The sequence below is a fragment of the Pempheris klunzingeri genome, chromosome 17 (genome assembly GCF_042242105.1).
Source record: "Pempheris klunzingeri isolate RE-2024b chromosome 17, fPemKlu1.hap1, whole genome shotgun sequence".
In the NCBI taxonomy this organism is placed as follows: Eukaryota; Metazoa; Chordata; class Actinopteri; order Acropomatiformes; family Pempheridae; genus Pempheris; species Pempheris klunzingeri.
The window spans coordinates 3,503,075-3,523,796 of record NC_092028.1 but is presented as its reverse complement, the minus strand read 5'-3'; the positions used below and the strand labels follow the sequence as shown (position 1 = coordinate 3,523,796).

The window sequence follows — 20,722 nt, the reverse complement described above, 5'->3', positions numbered from 1 at the left end:
GAGTGGATATCTCTCATATACTGACACTGACACTGCGTAGAGTGTCAGCGTATGAGACTTAACCGGTGTGTTCATTGGAAAATGAAAAGTTCTTATTTTTAGGGTAATGGTTGTCTGGGCTTCTATTTTCCATATCTCCCACAGTGTGAGGCGTTTGGCTGATGAGACTTCTTGACAGCTCGTGGAAAGACTTTTCCCGTCAGATATTAATATTAATAATCCCACAGTCCTGTTGTAATCTATCAGTCATAGAGTATTCTGTCAGTCTAGATACCTGTGGCTCAATACAGTAAACTTTCAGTCACTCCTGATCAACAGCCTCTTACCAATTTAGAAGCAACACTAACAGAGTATTGCCTGTTGAGCACAAAAAAGTATCCAACACACAGGTTGGATTCTGGATTTTATCATAAAATCAGAAGTTCACTTTGTCTCCAGGCGTTTCCTTATTCTTAGGAGAAGAAAGAAATCACAGATGTGGAGCTCCTTGGAGCTGATGTGTACAATTCTTTTCAAGCAGGAAGAAGCCTTTCCCAAAATGATGTCCATTCAGCAGCAGTGTGTGAAGTGTATTGTGTTTAATAATGAAGAACAATATCAAGGATCGGGCCTGTTTTCTCCTGCACACCAGTGAAAAATGAATACAAGATACCAATGTAAGATGACAGCAGTGATTTAGGTTGAAACAAACAGAAACACCTGAGGACAGAACCTGTCAGTCCACAGTGGGCTTTAATGGGCTGCCTTCTTGTACTTCCTCATATATGCTCCTATTGAGTTGATGATCTCCACACTTGTTTTGTTTTGTCCATAATACTCCACAAATTCTCCGTCGGGTCCCACGAGGTACATGATGATCGTGTGATCAACCTTCAGACAACAACAAGTAGAAGATGTTTCTCTTTGTGTAGAAAATCTTTTTTGTTTTCCTTATATTGTTAGAACATGTGGTATGAGTGACAGTAGAGCAGGTTAGAACTCACAATGTAGTCATTGTCTTCATCCTTTGGTCCCTGACTGAAATACACCCTGTAGGCTCTGGAGGCCTGATCAACCTGAGCTGCTGTTCCCGTCAGGCCAATCAGCTTTGGGGAAAACTCTGAAAAAGTAATTATGCATCTGTTAGACTTCAAGCAGCACAAAGCAAGTTATGTGTTAATGTCAATACCAGGTAAATGTGATAAAGTATACAGTATTTAGGTCAATACAGTAGTAGTTCATTAGACAACAGACATGACATGTTGAGACATGTTGGTGTTTTGTATTCATCTGCTCTTACACAGTTCTTCCTGAGAATCTATCCCTTTTTCTGGCACAATGGGATTTCTTGCCTTAATTTTAAGATAAAAATGCAAATAACTCATCATAAAATAGTTTATTCTACCTTTCTATTGTAATTGTTTCACATACAACTGATTATGTACAATATTTTCAGTAGGACAACAATTCTAGTGCTCTATGATTGAGGTGGAAAAATACAGTGCCAATCTTAGAGAATTGAGTTTTTACTGATATGCACTTGAATGCAGAATCACCTGTTGAAAGACAGCACTGGCATACTGGCAGCCAGGGGAGGGGTAATATTCCTAGAAACATGAGGTTTTCGTACCTTTCACATATGCAGCCAAGGCCTCTGGTGTGTCCCTGTCAGGATCGATGGTGATGAGGACAGGCGTCAGGTTTGGAAAAGTCTTTATTGAATCTGTTAAACAGGAAGATGGTGTTTGAAAAAAACGAGGATACGCGGCATTAAATTTCTCTTGTGAATCACGAAAAACGTTTTTTTTATTACCTATTTTATCCACCACTTCAATCATTTTCTCTAATTCATCCGGGCAGATGTCAGGACAGTGAGTGAACCCGAAATAAATGAGGATCCACTGGCCGAAGAAGTCCTCGTTCTTGGTGGGCTTGTTGTTGTGATCGACGAGTGAGAACGGACCACCCAGCGCCGGTCGACCAATTGATTTGGTCCTTTCTTTTTCCAGTGCTGCAAGTTCAACAGTTAACAATTAAAGACTTTATCACTTGATTTAACATAAGAATAAGCTTGAAATATTCATTTACTCAATTAACCAACTTTTTGTACATATTAACATGACCTTCATGTGATTAAAATACTTGCATTCTTCCTTTTCTTTCTTGAAATATTTCATCCCTCCAAGCAGAGCGCCTCCAATAGCAAATGTCACTGCTAAAGACTTCCATGTCACAGGCTTTAAGGAGCAGATAAGAAAAACAAAATCATAGAGGAATCTTTCCATCTCAACAAAACTACTTCTTGGGTTTATTTTTTACTCTTTTTACTTCCCAGACGGTCTGAAGCACATGTTCAGATGATGAAGAGTTATGGGAGTCTGCTTTTTGATGAGCTTATTACATGTGGTATTTTAATAAACAGTAAATAACCTCTTCGTGGTCAGAAGGAAACCTGACTTTAGACGTGTAATAGCATGCACTGATTTATTTTAAGAATTTCTGAATTTTTGAGTATATACACTACTCACTAAAAGTTAGGGATATTCAGCTTTCAGGTGAAATATATGGAAAATGTAAAAAGTGAATGCTACAGTGATATTATATCATGAAAGTAGGGCATTTAAGTAGAAGCATGCAATGGTCATTTTATTCATCTTAAACAATTTATTGAAAGAAAATCTAACAACAGAAAACAAAACAACAAAACATTTTCGGTGTCTCAATAAATTGGGATGTGGCCAAAGGACGTCCACTCCTCTCCTTTCTGTGACTCTTCCAGTCTCTGTATCACTGTTCCAACCTCCTGATGACACTCTGTGACCCTCTAAGCTCAGTGAACACCTCCGTCTGAGGACTTCCTGTTGGAAGCCTCCAGTGTTGAGGTGCTGCTGATCAACTGTTAGGTGTCGTCTTGGTCTCATGATGTCAGAATGTGAACAGCAGGATGAGGAGGACTGTTTAAATACCAATTCTGACTGAAGCAGGAAATGTATTGGTGGATTCATGGATCAAACCTGTTGTGAATGTTGCTGTTAAGCTTCTTGTTAGAGAACAGCAGCTGGTGCAGAAAGTACTGAAACACTGAACAGTTGGACATGTGCATTCAAAGGTTTAGAAAAGGTCACATTAAGTTCACCTGGAAAGGTTAGAATGCATTTTAGGTTCATCCTGAAATTTCACCTGAAAGCCGAATATCCCTAACTTTTAGTGAGTAGTGTGTGATGATTTTACATGTCTCATGATATTGTAAGTGCTGTTTCACAGACTCTGTCAACGGTCTACCCAAAAAAGAATACTTTTCCATTTAGATGCAGTTATTTCGTTAACTGGTGTGCTGGAAGGTTTTGAACACGATATGTTTGATTGACTAAAGTTAAGTCATCCTGGACATACCGTGAGCTTTTGCCACTTACCCCAGCCTTCCTGGACTTCCTCCCAGATGAGGGTGGTGGAGGTAATGAGGACCATGTTCTTGAGGAGTGTTGATACAGCCATTGAGTTGGTCTGCAGGTGTGCTGCTGAGTCACAGTCACCTGTGCAAACTGAATTCATGAGCAAACAGGGAAAAAGAGACGTGGTTAGAGATCTGAGCCCTGCATCGCAGTATCAAGTGGCTTAAAAACATCCAGACATTATGCCAAATTCCATTCAAACATTTGCCAATTTAAGGTCAGGTTGCATAATAGGACAGGTGGCGTGACGTTAACTGGAGATATTCTATAAATTATTCAGCTATTGTGGCTAGTATTTCAATAACACGTTAGGTGTAGGAAATGTTGCGTCTGTTTCAACAGAGCCACAAATGTAGGAAAAGAAAAGTAAGTTTTTGACACTAAGTTGAACTAAATGAAGTATTTTATGATGGGTTGTACATATGGGACATTCACCAGTGATTATGAAGGGTCAAAGCTGTATTTTAGCAGAGAAACGTAGCTACAAACTCCCCAGTAACGCGTACGCTAATTTGACAGGTTTATAGGCGGAGTTTGGTGCTGCTGCTGATGTTGTTAGCTAGCTTTGACCTACCAGGCAGCGGCTGCCTCTCCGCGCTGACAGCGACCATTCAAGCCCCGCTTCTCTCCGCGCGACGTGGTGGGCGAGTCTGACCGCCTGGCTCTGACAACACCTCAGTAGGACCGGGAGGTTACTGTGAAACAGCCCGCATCCTCGGCTGTAGTAGAACCCACTCAGGGCCATGTCTGGACCTTGACACACCGCTACTGAAACAAGGAAGCCGCTACAAGTTTACAAAACCTGATGAATGAGAATATATAACGGCCTACAACCTGCTGTTCCGGGGTCAGTTCTCCATCATCGTATTAACTTAAAAGCATCAATGGATACTGGTAAAGACTGATCTCCGATCTGTATTCAGGTTGCAGGAAATGACGTATTTTACATCTTCTTCTTCTTCTTCTACTATCCTGTCAGTCCCTGTGCTCTCTGCTGCTCTCTGTTGTTAGAAACACAAGAACTATGAATGACTTTTTTATATTTTATATTATTAGTATTATCTATACATTGTATTGAATTTAACAGATCACAATTTTTAGAAAATCATGGTTTTAAAAGACTTCAATATAAAAATCAATAGCATCGTTAGCATCAGCCCAAAATTACACATTACACTGAACTTTAATGACACCATTTCAATGCACCTTAGCTGTCATAAGTTATTATTTAATGATTCTTCAAACATAATTAGTTAACATTCTTGGTCCAGGATTTCCAGTCAAAAAACATAACAAAAGAATATGTAATCTGGCAAAACGTCTATATTGCAGTTTTACAGTGTGAAGGCCAGTTTGATCTCAGTTCCTTATTGACATAGTAGTAAAGCCAGGACACAAAGGGGAAGACAGTGATGGCAACAGCTGTTGAGACTCTGAGCATCCCGACTGGAGCCCTAACAAAGAAGAGCGCAATAACGTTAGGGAGAAACAGAAAAGTGTTTTATGGCAGTACATTAAAGTCAGTGGCATAAATCATGATTCAAAGTTCAGCTCCTGGTTAAGCTGTCATTTTACCTTCCAGAGTGGCGACACAGGAGAAGCCAAATAACCGTCAACATGAGACCAGAAAATTCTCTTAAGGGGAAAAAAAAACATTATTTTCACTTCATTGTACTGGGTTTGTAATCCCCCCCGATTCATCATATTTTAAGTGCTATACAAGTAAGAACTCTTATCATAAAAAGAAATTAACTACAGTAGAGGAAAGTAAATGAAGGGAATAAAAGACTGGAACACTAACAGTGTGTCCCACTAAGTCTTTACCCCAAGTTTCTTGTAATTGTTTTTAAGTCAACACCTCTATTTTTGTATCCATTATTTCAGGACATATTACACACAACAAGATATTTACTGTAAAATAAAAATTGTAGAAATACATTTCCATTTAAACACTAATAAAAAATTATTTCTAACATTTCACACGATCAGAATATCATGATTAGATTATCCTTAACAGCTTAGAGAGACAGCACAGCCACAGTAACCTTTCATTCGCTGACGACTACACAGCCAATGAGAATAAAGATAAGATAAGATCAACTTTATTGATCCCGAAGGAAATTGCCAGAGTACAGTACAAAGTTGATGCAACAATACAAACGTTAAATACAAATACAAAGTGTAAAGTGTGTAAAGTAAAGTACCAAGCACAGGTGTTAGAGGCAGAATCAGTGTGTGACAAAGGGAATCAGAGGTGGCTCTTTTAAAAAATGTAAATATGGTATAAATATCTTTAAACATGCATGCTGAGGATAAATAAATCAAAATGAGATTTCACAAACTGAGTACAAAAACAGCTTGTTCACACAAATTTTAAGAAAACAGTCCAACATGCAGTGGACGAGGATGTGCTCAGACCTTTGACTCCAGTGAAAGTAGTGATACCACAATGTGGAGCTAATCTGCTGCTGGTAAAAGTAAATATTAGCATCAAAATATACTTTTAAGTACCAAAAGTTTAAGTACTGACTATGCAGAATCATATATATCATGTTACTGGATTACAATCATTGATGCATTAATGTGTCACTTTATTGTTGCAGCTGGTAAAAGAGGAGCTGAAATGTAATAAATTACTCCAGCTGGATAACAATAATAATAATAACACACCATCAGTTATTAGTTGATTATATTTTGTATTAATAATATAACTTTGCAAAGTAAGTGAAGGTGTCAAATAAATGCAGCAGCGTGTGAGGGACAATATTTCACCCTGTGTTGGAAATATGTAGTACCAGAAAATGGAAACATTCAAGAAAAGTACAAGTACCACAAATATGTCTGTAAATGTCCAGTACGTGAGTAAGAAGAGTACCTGCCCTCCTCCTGCTGGAAGATCTCTGTGACTCGCTCTTCATAAAGTCTCCATCCCAGCATGGCAACAACAGCGCTGGAAACCATCAGGTGGAGGTCAGCAACGCGCCTCCAGGGCAAAGTCTCTGCAAAGAAGACATGGAAAACATGCAAAAAAAGTCCAAATGTTCCAGTCAGCCACTGTGGAGCTGAACTGCACTCAGCTGCACAGTCGTGATGGAGCCACTAGGTGGCGCTGTCAGCACTACAGATAATCTAGAGTTCATCAGCATGTGAGCTGGGAAAACAGGAACTGATGAGCAGCTGGAGGGACTCAGACTGTGGCTGTGGTCATGGTCACACCAGTGATGTTTCCGGTCTGATGTGCTGGGTATGAGCCGTAGAGCCACACGTGTCTGCCTACCTGTCACACGAGCCTTCATGCCAATAAAGGCACTCAGGACTGCAGGGACGCCATAACCGACCTGCGACAGGAACGAGCTGTGAACACCAAGTCTTTAACGGCAGAAAACAAGCGATGACTCGTGTGATTGTCTCACCATCCACAAGCCCGCGTCGGGATCATTGACCTAAAATCAAGACGCAGTATTCAGTTTCAGTTAGTGATCCGGATTCAAGAGGGTGCAGGAAGATGTTTTAAACAAAGCGAACATTTACCTGCACGTATGTTGCAAGAGCGAAGAATAAAGACATGAAAACGTTGCAGACTTTCCAAATCACAGACAGACATGACTTGGTGTCCGCTTGACAAACTTCCCCCATTGTTGCGCCTAACCTTTTCACCTCACTCCGCCCGGGCGCGCGGGACGTAAAGATACAAAATCACGCGCCCTGCCCGCCGAGTCCGATAAAACAATGTGGGATTATTTGACATTTACTGCGACTTGTTCCGCCCCCCCGTTTGGAGATGAACTGTAGTTCACCAGTTATTTAGTGCTCCACCCCCCCTCCCCTTTTAAGGCCCACTGACCATCATTTAAGGCGGATGCTCTGTTATTTGTGTTATTTTGGGTTGTATACCTGCTGACACTGCGAGCAGTGACACAATTTTAGGATTACGAGACTGTTATTTAAGTGTCCGCTGACAGAGCTGTCTGCTGATGTGATGAAAGAACCCACACAACGCTATTTTACATAAACACAGTGGATTCAGAGGGACGTGATATGCCCTGGCTGCTCCGGTAAACATAACGAGCGCATCTTCTCCATGCCCGCAGTGACGTCAAGGTAGACGCAAAGCAGATACATCACTTCCGATATGTGTTTCCAAAATAAAATAATTGTTAAACGTAATTTTTTGAAATTATTTTTTATGGTTTCGATAAAGGACACTCAATATGGTCCCAAATACTTGAATAAATGTTGTGTTACATTATGTTTCCAGACTAAATATTTGTGTATATTCATTAATATTAATAATAATAACTCTTTATCAGCTGTGCTGTGTCTCTATTTTGTTACTATATAAAAATTCTTATTTTGTCCTCCTTTGTATTTTTCCTTTCACCTTTTACTTTGACACTTTAATGCATCATGCTTTTGGGGAGAATCAGGTGTTCCCACAATTATGACAGAGAAGGCTACAACTAAAATACATACATATAAGTACTCCATTTCCCACTTTGAATACAATATAAAAATACAATCAAACCTTTGACATTAAAAACTATAAAAACATTATGAAATGCAAAAGAATGATAATGTAGCGATAAAAACGCCTATTGTGTCATGATACAAGATTAAAGTAAGACTAAAGTGAAGGTGATGTGATTAGTACACTAGATATAAGATGTAGTATTGTATAGTAAGCTCCCTGTGATTAGTTATCTAACTTACTTGCTGCTACCTGCCAATTTACACTATGGTTCCTGTATATTGTATATTCTGTATATTTGAATGGTATGCTGTATAGCATGGGTATAGTATAATAGTGTATATATAAAATACAGACGTCTGACAATAGGTGTGTTATAAGATACTTGACAGTGTAAACACTAAATTCTATTTTGAAAAAAAGCCACTACATAACATCCGGTGTCGTCTCGGCTAACTTCGGAGAGCTTCGGGTCGCTGTGGGTGTCGACATGTCAGTGTCACTTGGTCAGCTGATTGCGGGTCGTAAAGCTTCTTGGCTAGTGCTGCTAGCCAGCTTAGTTAGCTTAGCCGAGCTGGATGTTTGTTTTCGTTAACGTTATTACACAGGTAGCTTTAAACGTAGCGGAAATACTCGTACAATTTTGAACGTATTTTAAACTATTGTACAGTCGCTGTTCGCTTCTCGTGCGGCCTGGTGTAGCCGACAGTCAGGTAGGAATTGCTGAGGCAGGGAGGGAAGGGTGAAGTTGCTCCTCTCCGTGTATCTGCATTGCAGCCCGGTGCTGCTGATGGAATTCAAACACACAACAATGGCGACTCCCAGTCCTAACAACTCAACAACACCTAGCAGCCACAACAGCAGCAAAAACGCAGGATCTGCAGCCAACCACCACCACCAGTCCCAGACTCAGCACATTACCACGATGAGCAGCATGCAGGGTAAGTGGAGGCGAATGAAGAAGTATGTGCTTGTAGCTGGGAGCTCACAATCTGCTGCAGTGAAGGTTAATGTTAGCCGGGCTAGCCGTGGGAGGCTCAGGCTACTCCCAGGACTGAAAAACTACTCCCAGGGGAACGAGCCAGAGTTCTCCCCGGGAGGAACGCTTTGATTGTTTATTTACCGACTACATCCGTGGGAAAATTAATGATTTATTATTATGAAAACATTATTAGATGCATTTAATGTCCTTGTTAGCGTTTTGACATTTTGCAGTCCCGTTACATTCTGTTATCGTCGAACCCCGTTCCAAAAAATGGTGATTATAAGTGGCGCCTATATGTAGATGTGTCAAAGAAGTCTACTGAAGAATGTTAATCTTGAAAATATTGTAAAACGCAGAGATAATGCAAAAGAATTGAATCGGCGTGTCATCGTGTCTTTGAATCGCAGCTCCCTTGACATTCATGGCGTCTGTTCTTCCAAAATCAGCCTTCATTATTTTCTCCACACAGACCCAGTGGACTGCATTGCTTTGGAGTGAGCTATGTTAATATTAGATATGCCGAATTTAGTAAAACACATTCACAAGCAAGAAATTAGAATAGGGCGTGTTACATACGGTGCATGGGTTTGACAAAATGGGAAACAAATATAATTATTCTAAAGTTTGATGGGTTTTCATTCATTCTTCACAGCTACAGTAGGGAGAACATGTGTGTACCTGCTTGTAGGGAGCGAGCTCAGTGAAACCTGAAGCCCCTCCGGCCTTCTGAGGGCTCGTCAACAGAAACATCTGAAGCCAGGCTCTTCATTCCCAACACAACTGAACCAAATGCTAATTTCAGTGCTGTATTTTTATACAAACAATGTCTCATTTTAACTTTCAGAGTCCAACACCTGCTGGAGATGTCAGAGTGAAACAGGTAGCTACACATTTCCTTGACTTACCAGACTAGGATAAGCAGTCTAACTAGAAATCCAGTAAAATATTCAGTATAATATAAGTTTTAGAAAACAAAATCACCAGAATTAGTACGACAGATCTCTGCTATGCACTCCTTAATGATGGTGTTGAATGTAATTTGTAACGTTAGCAATTTGGTTGATTTACTTCATGATACAACTTTGATGTGATGGTTTATTTGATCTGTACATCTGGATTGATAGCTGAGATTCATGTTAATTTGATGTTACCTCTCTTTGTCAAGAAGGAGTTGCTGCTGTAATTAATCCTAACTGTAATAATAATCCAGGGATTAAATGTTTTGAATTATTTGGTTTTATAATCAGAATTGATCAGGTATCAGGCATTCAGCCCTGTTGTGTAATCCTGTGTTTTGGTTCACATTTCCCTGACCATATTTCACCTTTTACCTTAATGCTGCTAACAAATGATTCCTAACTCCTGACATGATGCCGATTGATGGTGAGCTGTACCAAGAAAATGTGTACAATGTGTTTTCCTTCCAAAACCATTCCATGATGGTTATTCATACTCATTTGTAGATTCCCTTTTCTCTGTGCCACCCACAGGTCCTTGTGCCTCCTTTTTTATGTTTACACATGACATCCTTCACCAAACTCAAGTGCTTGTAGCTGTTTCATAAATGCGTGTGCATGCTAATGCATTACCCTGCCGATGATGCATTTAACCTGCCATAGTATGTTTGACTTATTAAGCAAAACAAGGCCAATTTCTGTGATTATTTGTAGTCCTGGTTTGTTGAGTGACGTGGACCCCTTTCTATTGCAGGACGAGGTGATTTTTAGGGAGGGGAGGTCACATTAAGTCTCTGAAATTTTAACTAACAAAATAGTCTGTTGAAGACGACATAACCAGCTGGCAAACTGAAGGTGAAATATGAAGGAAATAAAAGCTGTCTTCTCACCTCTAGGGTTTCAGATAAACCTGTCTGGAGCTCCCCCAAGTAAGCCAAACCTCTTTTGCTTCAGCACCAACAGTTCTCATCCCTTTGTTTCCGCCTGACAGTCTGGTATGGGGGAGTCTGTCCTGCTGCTCTCAACTAATCCAAGTCAAGACTTCTGATGGGTTCATGTAGACTTGTGCCGGTAGCTAATAGTTCAGTGCTCAGATAACAGGATATGATGATGATAAAGCTGCAGCTTGTCAGTTTTATGTTTCACAAAGAGGTTCAATTAACAACCTATATCACATCAGCATAGAAAGCATTGTCCTCGTGATTAAGCAGCTCATTGTCCAAAACAGTAACCGTTAAGGTTTATCACTACTACTACACATGTTCTCATCGGCACAAGCCTAAAAATCAGAGCTTCCATTGATATTTTGGCAGAAGATCCTCTGAACTGATTTTTTTACCCGTCTGTCCTTCCCCAGTGTGATAGAAGAGTTCTCCCAACTAAAAACACTGTTTTTATTAATCAAATACTGTAATGGAAGCTCTACCTCTCTGGTTTTCAGTGTGCAACTAACAAGCAAAAGTAGTGCCTGTAGTGTTGTCACATTATCTTTTTTGTTTTCAACTGGTTTGTCTTTTTCTTATTTTGGCATGGGTACACTTGAGAATAGCACTTGCTTGTCGAGACAAGGTACGCTCACACGAAAGTTGTCATTTCAAGTGTTGTTTTCCATTCAAGCCTATTGGAATTCAAGCACACACATTCTTGTGGTATTTTGGGTGGAGCGAGCGTGGGGTGCTTTCCTACGATTGAAGGTGAAATCAAAGCAGTTGGCCTTGGGAAGCATGTCTGCACTGTGAATGTAGGTGTTTGGGATGTTAGCAGCATGCTACGTTTCTGTTTCTGCATCAAATGTAGGATTTGGATAATAGGTATATGTATGTGAGCTCAAGAAAGTGTCAAACACTCTATTAGATAGCTGAATATGTCACGGGAGACACCATTTTGAGATAACGTTGGGTGACATGACAATATACATACTGAGATGATATAAATTCATAGTCATAGTCGTCATTTTGCAAATGAGAGAACAGGTTAGATAGTAGAGGAATTGAAACAGTTTGTCAATTTGGCAGTCACTGTTTTACCATATCCTGAGTTGTCATAGAGGATTGCCCTCTCTTATTATAAGGACAATCCGGCACCATCAATTTAAGCACAAGACTGAAGTTGTAAGCTTGTAACTGGATTATAGTCACAATATGAAACCCATGCCTACTGTAAATACTACCAGTAGACACTGTTTAGCAAATAAGCTTCTTGTGAAGGCTGAACGGCACCAATAATTCTTTAAATGATGAGTAATATACAGTATACGTGCACTAATGGATGCGGGGCATAATCTACATTCATGTTATCGTTAAGAAATCACATGTAAAGACCAAAGCTAATGATGCGTTAGTCCAAACAGGTTGTTTCATTTTGAGAAACAGCTCTGTGATTTCCTGAAACAGCTGGACACAGAACTCTTTAAGCAAACAAACAGGAGGAAGTAGTGCATTTGTTAGGGTCTGTTCTCTGTAGTGGATTAGACCACATTCAGTGTTCCAGTGAGTATTTGTGTCAGCAGGCTGGTGTATGTACACGTATCGGATGTTTGATACACACTCAGTTCTTGTTAGCAGGATCAAGTCATTGCTGGTTTTGGTCTTTTCATGGGATTTGTTGACAGACTAATCCAAGGCTCATAGGTGAGTATATTTTTGGAGTTATGGCAGCAGATTTGGAATGTATTTTGTAAAACCTCCATATATGGTGATGCAGAAGTTGCCACTTCTTATCCCCTTGTTCTATGGAAAGCATGACGTCCATGGATTTGAGTAAATTTGGATAAATTTACTTGTCTCGTAATTCTCTCCCTCTGTTATCTCATTTTATGGTTTGTGTTGTTTTTCACTCACTTGTCATCCTGACCTTTCTTGCCAGTTGAGTTTGCTTTTGGTCTGTTGCTCAACCCTCAGCATTCGTTGCTTTATTCAAGATCTGATCACGTTACCGTTTTTTCCCCCCACTCAGGTAAACGTAAAGCCCTGAAGCTGAACTTTGCCAACCCTCCGATCAAACCCACGACGAGATTCACACTGAACACGGCGGGGCCGCCCTTTCAAAACCCGCACATGTGAGTCAACCTGCAAAGTAACTCCAGGGTTACTACATTTACGTGTTTGGCTTGTTTCTGTTTCTCTGAACACACTTCTGGGTTCTGGCAGAGAGAGGCTGAGGACACACAGTATCGAGTCATCAGGAAAGTTGAAGATCTCCCCAGAGCAGCACTGGGACTTCACGGCCGAGGATCTCAAAGATCTTGGCGAGATCGGCCGAGGGGCTTACGGCTCCGTCAATAAGATGGTGCACAAGCCGAGCAACCAGATCATGGCGGTGAAGGTGATTTACCGTAGATATCCAGGCTTGGAAAGGTTATCTCAGCTGTGTGGCTTTGAGTTACACTGTGTCTTTGCGTTTGTTTCACAGAGAATTCGATCAACAGTTGATGAAAAGGAGCAGAAGCAGCTGCTGATGGACTTGGACGTGGTCATGAGAAGTAGTGATTGTCCTTACATCGTGCAGTTTTATGGCGCTCTGTTCAGAGAGGTGACGTCAACTCACATTTCAGCTTCGGATTAATAAAGTGATGTATTTAACTTAATAAAGCGATGTATTATTTCTCATGACTGAATTCTTGTGTTGCAGGGTGACTGTTGGATATGTATGGAACTTATGGCTACCTCTTTAGACAAATTTTACAAGTTTGTATATTGCTCATTAGACAACGTGATTCCAGAGGAAATATTAGGAAAAATAACATTAGCTGTAAGTTATGACGATCCCGCCCCACTTTTCATAAATCAAAAAGCCAGATTTTTCGACTCCTGCCTCTAAACCTTTTCTGTGTTTTGCAGACTGTGAAGGCACTTAACCACTTAAAAGAAAACTTGAAAATAATACACAGAGGTGAGACGATACGAGACAGTCTGCTAATCCTGTCCTGCACCTCCATGTTTCTCTTCATCACCTGTTTCTCTTCGCCCTCCCTCAGACATTAAGCCGTCAAACATCCTCCTGGACAGGAACGGCAACATAAAGCTGTGTGACTTTGGCATCAGCGGTCAGCTGGTGGACTCCATCGCCAAAACCAGAGATGCAGGCTGCAGACCATACATGGCAGTAAGTAACTCTGAGCTGGTGGTAAAGTGAACGCCCACAGCTGGTTTCTTTTGAACTTCATTCAGGGTTCGCACAGGTGCTGGAAATCCTTGAGAATGCATGAATTTTAATGTGATGTTTTCAGGGTCTGAAAAGTTGCATAAATATAATCACTATCCGACTGACATGTTTGGATTTTAGATACAGAAGTCTGAAAGTTTGTTTTTAGTATATTTAACTTACCACAGCTGAAAGGTGCTGGAAAAATGCACCTTGAAAGTGCTTGAATTTGACTTTGGAAAATGTGGAGCAACACTGTTTATGAGATACAAGAGCTGGGATGTCGAAATCCATCAATATTTGTCTGGAGTAGGTTGTAAACTGTTCTCTTTGTGCTTCTTTGCGAGTTGGTGAACCTCTTGTTAGATGTGACATACGAGTGAGGAGCCAGGAATGTGACTCGTCTGCTGACACAAGACAGCGGTTATATTTTGATAATATAATTCCTGATGAATCAGTAAAGCTGTTTTAACTGGTTTTAATGAACAGCACTGAATGACGTAGCCCAGTTAGAAATGGTCCAGAGGGTGGCTGTAATCCACCAATAGAAAGGACTGTTTTTCATTTGCATTTTGGAATTTTATGGTCTTCACAGTTGAAACGTCTTCTAGGGCCAGTCCCTGCTAACACCCTGCTGTGTTGTTCGCTGTTGCAAATGCAAAAAGTGTCTTGAGATGCCAACGGTAGTGAGTGTTTGATGTCTGGGCCAGAAAGTGAGTTTTGAAATCTCGGTACTTAATCGACACCCTGCAGATGCTGCCTCGTGTGTTTTAGTGCTGAGGAGCAGGACTAATCTTACTACCTGCTGCAGCTTTATCCCACTAGCTGACCTGTGTAGCTTTGGAAAAGGAAACAATTTGAGAATTTTGCCAAGCACAAACTAAATGTTTATTTTTGTCTTAGATTAAAGGGGTATTCCGGGGTACATCTCATGCAACAGAAGCTCTCTCATTTTAATCGATGCAGCTGTCTGCAGCGGCTCTTTGGAGGCTTGCACCTTAGCTGCATCTCATGGACGTGTCCTCAACCTGATGTGCTTATTTATGCTTCTAGTTAATTTTTTTCAACAATACGGGCCTAAATATGAGCTACAGCAGCAACCGAGCGGGTACTCTTCTTTGTATTTGCTTTTACAGCAAGGACATGGTAACATTATAGTTTTTTGGAGCTCTGACAGACAGATTGCGTTTGTAAACAGTGGCTCATGGCTATGTTATGCAGGATAAAATATATAATATCCTATCTTGCTGTCAGTTTAATGACTTAAGTGTCAATTATATGAACCAGTGTTGATGGGAGAAATGGATCAGGAATATCAAAGGAAAACCACACTGAACAGAAACTTTGGTCCTCGATGTTTTGAAACGTGCAGACGAGACTGAACCAGTCAGGCACCTCAATGACACTGATATGACGCAGGGTTAGACCCTAATATTGGCCAAGCTCCAAAATCGCTTGATCCTGCATTTCCCATAATGCAATTTGGCAGAGGCTTTTCATTAGACCCTCCCTGTCTGATAAATGTCCATATCTTTTAAAACACCGTCAGCGTTATTCTTTTAAGACTTAATGAAGCTCCTCCAGAGCTGCACAAAACTTTATGATATCATTATAAAATGATGATTACCAATCGAGTCCCTTTTAATGAAAAGATTTTAAAATGATCAATGGATTAATTTAGTTTCCTGGAGTCCAAGGTGATATCATGACTGACATCGTGACCGACATCCAAAGATAGTTCCAATGTTATGAAAATGATAAAAAGTAGCAAATCCTTACGTTATAGAAGCTGAATGTTTGGCATTTCTGCACAGTTACTGTTAATGTCGTCATGTTTCGGCGTTATGTGTGATATGTATGTGTAACGTAAGTGAGGAGCACAAACTGTTTGGCAGTTGATGGAGGTGATCTCACTGTGTCGTCATCACTCCAGGTTATTTTCTGTTGTGGGGTGACATCAGCCGGGGAGCACCTCAGCCCCCCCTTCTCTCCACAGCAGTTTCCATTCTAAATTTGGTTAGGCACTATCACGACCCGGCGGCACACCACCACCTCACACTCTGCCCTCTGAAAGGCAGATAGCTTCATTCATGACGCAGTTTGAGCGAAGTCACTCAGGAGCTTCCCACGGCCGTGAGCTCACACAGCAGGAATCTCAGCCCCGGTTTCTTGTTTCCAGCCGGCAGACTCTCCAGGTGTTTGATCACTGTGGCGCCGGTTACAGCAGGTTCAATGACGTAGAAATCTGACCTCAGAACAGCTGGGGAGGCTGACTTATTGTTTGGACATGTGGCTGCGATAGAGGATAGACAACATGCTCTGTACCTCAGGCAACATTCAGACAGACTGACGACAGCTACTGCACTCGATGACAGTCTCACACATCTGTGGCAGTTGTTGTTTTTTTACTGTTAGTTACACTCATTTCTCTGCACCGAGCAACCAAAGCCACTTCATACGCACCTCAGGATCATCCCAACAAGAAAAAACTTCACTCATCACACACACTGACCTAAAAAAACACAAATGTCCTGTCTTGCCTCCTTTCCTCACCTGACAGTCTCTCATAAAGGTGATCTACAAATGACATGAGAGACTGGCTTAATGAGAGGTTTATGCTTTTTTTAGTTTTCCATTGTTATAGATGAAGATGCATCAAATTGTAGTCCACCGCAGCATCATTTTGTGTTCCTGTTTAGCGGTACACTCTGAAAATAGCTGTTTGCTGCTGGCGATTATTTTCACAGTTTTGATTAAACTCTGAACCATATAGGCAGTCAGTTATTGGACAATGAGGACAAATTCACAGAAGTTTTTAGAGCCCAAATTGACACCCTTTTAGTTTCTTATTTTGTTTTAATGGCAATTGAAAAAGGAAGTCAAGTAGAATACTGAAAACACTTAATGGGTAATTGAAATAGCTGACTCATCATTTAACCATAATGCTATGCTAAGCTCTGCACTATGCTGTTTATATTTCAAACAACATTATTGGCTGCGATTGTCGAGACTAAACACTTTCAGTCTGGGCAGATGTGAGTGGGGCTCTCTGCAGTACTCAGCTGCTGTTCCATAAAAGCATCAGTGCTGCAGCACAGACTGTCCCACTCTGCTGGGTGACATCAGCATCTAATTCAGGCCTGTAAATGGGCCAGCGAGGTGCTTCCTTCTCTCCGCAGCGCAGCAGGAGATTTCTGCAGCCTCCGACACGCTCTGTCACCACGTCTGCTCTGCGGTTTGAGAGGAACCAGAGAGGATGCAAATGACAGAATTGGCGGAAAGCGCTCTTGTAAGGCATGCAGAGCCACGCTGCAGTGGGGAGAGGCAGGAATGAGGGAGCGTGCTGCTCATGTCTGAGCTGGAGAGCTGATGGCATCTTGTTGTGCAGGTGAAAACATGCCCAGAGGTGACGAGCTGGTTTGGTGTTCTCTGGGCGAGTTTGTTGGTTTGTTTTGGCTCAGTTTGGCCATGAACATCTGTTTCTTTCTTGTCATAAAAACATTTTGGGGACCCTCATGGACTTGAAAATGAAACACTTTTTACATCATAAAACTGATGATATGTAGTTTTCATGTACCTTTGTGCTCTCCAGCTGTATGCGTTCTCTAGTGATGGGCAGAGGAAGCCTTATGGAGCTCCAGGGCTTTCTTTGTGTTTATGCTGAGACAATTCAATGGCCACAGTGACATCTGGTGGTTTACAGAAGTCCATTGGAACCCTGGCCAAAACACTACGACACCTCAGAGGCTAAACATTCAATCTCATACAGTGTTTATACAGTGAAAGTCAAAGAAGGGATCATTAGTGACTGTGCTGTCCAATAAGCCCACATATTAAACATTGTTATTAATGTTGACCTACGTTCTCTTTGTGCTGTTGGCCCAGTGTCACTGGGGGATCGTGTGTTTTTAATTTCACGTTCAATATTTGTGGCAATTAAGAGTAACAATATATTGTGATTGGAAATTAATATTAAATAAAATAGGATTCGTGGTATCAGGAGGAAATGTTCCCAGACTTTGTCTTTCAAGCGGACACAGCTTCTTCTTCTTACCTCGCCAATCTGTTGTGACATCATGTAGTTTAGCTGCAAAGCTGTCAATAACCACCAATAACGTTTCTACATGTGACACAAGCTCCATCACAACACACTGGAACAGTGCGAGTGAAACAAGCTTTGAAGCTTCAGCACCTTCTGCAAACTTTCCACTAATAGCATTTCCTATTGGCACACGGCAGGTATCTTATCTGAGTAACCAGAACGTGACAAATATAACTCATTGGTCATTTTTCCTAAATTTTTCTCTGTCCTGTTAAATATTGTTTCAAAGCCACATTTCAGTCAGTTTCCTGTTTGATTTTCAGCCGGAGCGAATAGACCCCAGTGCGTCCAGGCAGGGCTACGATGTCCGCTCAGATGTGTGGAGTCTGGGAATCACACTGGTGAGTCCTAACTCTAATAATTATGAATAATAACATTTAAAAAAATTCTATTTGAGGTTCACACATTCAGATACTCGTGGATGCTTAAGTCCCTTAAAAAGTAATTTAGTAAAATGTGCGTAGAGGTGTCGAAAATACAGAACTTACTGTTCAGTTTTACATTTTAATTATTTTCATCATTTTATAGTACATGATTGTTGTGACCATGTTGTATCCTTTAATAAACACAGTTGGACACAACATACCACAGTTTTAAATTAAAAGGTAAACCCATTTAATTATGAATGAATAATTTATGGTATCAGCTGTGTATCCTCAGCTCTGCCCTTTTCCACAGAAGGTTACTGTTGTTTTAATGAGTGTATTCATTTTTTAATGCTGTTGGAGGAGATGGTAGTCTACCTCTACCATAAAACCCTGCTAAAAACCCTGCACCCTTGTATATTTAGTACCTTAGGGTTCTTTTCACACCTAATTTGTAGTTTTACAACACCAGCTTGTCCTGATCACGTGTGTATATATTTATTTCAGTATGAGCTGGCCACAGGGCGGTTCCCCTACCCAAAGTGGAACAGTGTGTTTGACCAGTTGACCCAGGTGGTAAGGGGAGACCCGCCACAGCTGAGCAACTCGGAGGAGCGGCGCTTCTCTCCCAAATTCATCTCCTTTGTCAACGTGTGGTAAGGAAACGCTGCCCTGCATCGACTTTACAGCAATATCTGCTTGCTCCTCCTGGTGGACAAATGGCTGAAGTGCATCCTCCTCCTTCTCTTAACACTTTTTATTTCTCATCCTCTCTCAAGCCTTACAAAGGATGAGTCGAAAAGGCCAAAGTACAAAGAGCTACTGGTGAGGCCTTTCTCTATACACTCAAAAAGTACCAAGTGAAGGTTTTAAAGTGTATTAAACTAGCTTAAAGCAGTCTGTAGAGGTTTTACATTGTGCTTTTTTGGTCTTATTTTTTAGAGGTTCATATTGATGTTTGAATTTTCCTTTTCCCACTCCAGAAAGACCCATTCATCCAGATGTACGAGGAGCGCTCGGTCGATGTAGCGGGTTATGTGTGCAGGCTCCTGGATCAGATGCCAGCGTCTCCCAGCTCACCTATGTATATGGACTGATAGCAGGACAAGGCAGTAATACTTAAATAAACACCCGTCTGCAACAATAAAGACATGAAAAAAAAAGACAACAAAGTAAATGAAACAAATCCTCATGTAAATTTGCTTGGTCCCCTTATTGTAGTGTTAAAAGAGAATTGTAAAGTCTAAAAAAAAAAACAAAAAAAAAAAAAAACACCATTTGCACTAAAAGTGGTGTTCATATTTCAGTCATGTCTGTATAATATATCAACGTCAAACACGTCTGTTTCTCTCTTGTTCACAAACGCACACAGACGCACACTCATGTAAGTATAATAGCAGCAGAATCAATCAGTCATGGTCTTGACTCATCTTAATGAGGACCCATCTCAGTGGTTAGTACAGTGAATTTAAGAAAAAAAAAAAGACAGTAACCTAGAACTTGTATTTATAGAACCAAAATCATGTGGAGTATTTGATTTGGAGATTCTTCAACTTACTGGAAATCATGCTCTTTGTGAATTGTCCCACCTCTTCCATGTACGTAAATGAAAGCATTGTGTTTGGTATCTTAATGGAACTTTGCTTCTATGGGTATAACGCAGTTTAAAAGTGTTGATGGTCAGAGTCATGTGAGACCTGCGGTCCAGGCACTGCTCAGAGGCTGCTGTCCTCACTGTTCAGTGGACTATATGCTGATATATGAATAAAGAAAGAAAGGACAAGTGTGTCGTGTCTCTTCTCTGAATGGGTGGAACAGAAATGTATGAGGTTTTGTATGTGTGTATTCTGAAACTTGCTTTAAGACAAGATAGTCCTGTATCGATCCCCAGAGTAGATAGATAGATTTGGAACTGATACATAGAGAACATATATAATTATATACTAATGATAATAAATGTAATCATTCTGATAAGTATATAGAATAAGAATAGAAATAAAAACACACTATACAAGAGCAATTCAGCTCATAATTACCAGGCAAGTAGTTAGATACACACAGTACCCCTGACCAGTGCTGTGCTTACTCATACTGCAGCACTGTCTCAAGCAAAGTGATACAATGGCATGCATAGTAGCAGCAAAGCATAGTACATGCAGAGTAATATGATACCATGTTGTACATTATAATATAATATGGGATATAAAATATAAGGTAATATGTAGAGATATAACAAAAAGCACAGTTACTATGTGGCAAAACCAAATAAGTA

General features: G+C 40.6%; 3 protein-coding genes across 5 annotated transcripts; 1 reads left to right on the top strand and 2 right to left on the bottom strand.

The window, feature by feature from the left end:
• Positions 1-563: 563 nt before the first annotated feature.
• sco1 (synthesis of cytochrome C oxidase 1) lies at positions 564-4,344 on the bottom strand. 2 transcript variants are annotated; one of them, XM_070847885.1, is made up of 7 exons: positions 4,006-4,344; positions 3,393-3,512; positions 2,126-2,216; positions 1,793-1,990; positions 1,610-1,702; positions 984-1,099; positions 564-870 (listed from the first exon to the last, which is right to left on the bottom strand). In XM_070847885.1, exons 1-7 carry the CDS (start codon positions 4,174-4,176, stop codon positions 733-735), a joined length of 927 nt encoding a protein of 308 aa, XP_070703986.1. In that variant the 5' UTR covers positions 4,177-4,344; the 3' UTR covers positions 564-732. The 2 variants fall into 2 exon arrangements, with proteins under 2 accessions (XP_070703986.1, XP_070703985.1); XM_070847884.1 differs by having other exon boundaries at positions 3,393-3,521; positions 4,006-4,342.
• Positions 4,345-4,593: 249 nt separating this feature from the next.
• tmem220 (transmembrane protein 220) lies at positions 4,594-7,098 on the bottom strand. The gene is made up of 6 exons (XM_070848553.1): positions 6,963-7,098; positions 6,845-6,874; positions 6,709-6,769; positions 6,307-6,430; positions 5,007-5,066; positions 4,594-4,885 (listed from the first exon to the last, which is right to left on the bottom strand). The coding sequence occupies exons 1-6, from the start codon at positions 7,065-7,067 to the stop codon at positions 4,753-4,755; spliced, it is 513 nt and encodes a 170-aa protein (XP_070704654.1). The 5' UTR covers positions 7,068-7,098; the 3' UTR covers positions 4,594-4,752.
• A 1,317-nt stretch (positions 7,099-8,415) lies between these two features.
• On the top strand, positions 8,416-20,225 carry map2k4a (mitogen-activated protein kinase kinase 4a). Of its 2 annotated transcripts, XM_070847710.1 has the most exons (13): positions 8,416-8,840; positions 9,729-9,764; positions 10,737-10,769; positions 12,796-12,898; positions 12,990-13,164; positions 13,252-13,371; positions 13,471-13,590; positions 13,680-13,731; positions 13,817-13,944; positions 18,349-18,426; positions 18,958-19,106; positions 19,230-19,275; positions 19,434-20,225. In XM_070847710.1, the coding sequence occupies exons 1-13, from the start codon at positions 8,690-8,692 to the stop codon at positions 19,545-19,547; spliced, it is 1,305 nt and encodes a 434-aa protein (XP_070703811.1). In that variant the 5' UTR covers positions 8,416-8,689; the 3' UTR covers positions 19,548-20,225. The 2 variants fall into 2 exon arrangements, with proteins under 2 accessions (XP_070703811.1, XP_070703812.1); XM_070847711.1 differs by lacking the exon at positions 10,737-10,769.
• The last annotated feature ends 497 nt before the right edge of the window (positions 20,226-20,722 follow it).

Coding starts and splice junctions, on each gene's coding strand:
- sco1 (XM_070847884.1), bottom strand. CDS start 4,176: ATGGCCCTGAGTGGGTTCTACTACAGCCGAGGATGCGGGCTGTTTCAC. Junction 1,100..1,609: donor CTTGGCTGCATATGTGAAAG/GTACGAAAACCT, acceptor TTACTTTTTCAG/AGTTTTCCCCAAAGCTGATT. Junction 871..983: donor ATGAAGACAATGACTACATT/GTGAGTTCTAAC, acceptor TGTTGTCTGAAG/GTTGATCACACGATCATCAT.
- tmem220 (XM_070848553.1), bottom strand. CDS start 7,067: ATGGGGGAAGTTTGTCAAGCGGACACCAAGTCATGTCTGTCTGTGATT. Junction 6,770..6,844: donor CCGACGCGGGCTTGTGGATG/GTGAGACAATCA, acceptor TTCCTGTCGCAG/GTCGGTTATGGCGTCCCTGC. Junction 5,067..6,306: donor TTCCAGCAGGAGGAGGGCAG/GTACTCTTCTTA, acceptor TTTCCCCTTAAG/AGAATTTTCTGGTCTCATGT.
- map2k4a (XM_070847710.1), top strand. CDS start 8,690: ATGGAATTCAAACACACAACAATGGCGACTCCCAGTCCTAACAACTCA. Junction 12,899..12,989: donor CCCTTTCAAAACCCGCACAT/GTGAGTCAACCT, acceptor GGGTTCTGGCAG/AGAGAGGCTGAGGACACACA. Junction 19,107..19,229: donor ATCTCCTTTGTCAACGTGTG/GTAAGGAAACGC, acceptor TCCTCTCTCAAG/CCTTACAAAGGATGAGTCGA.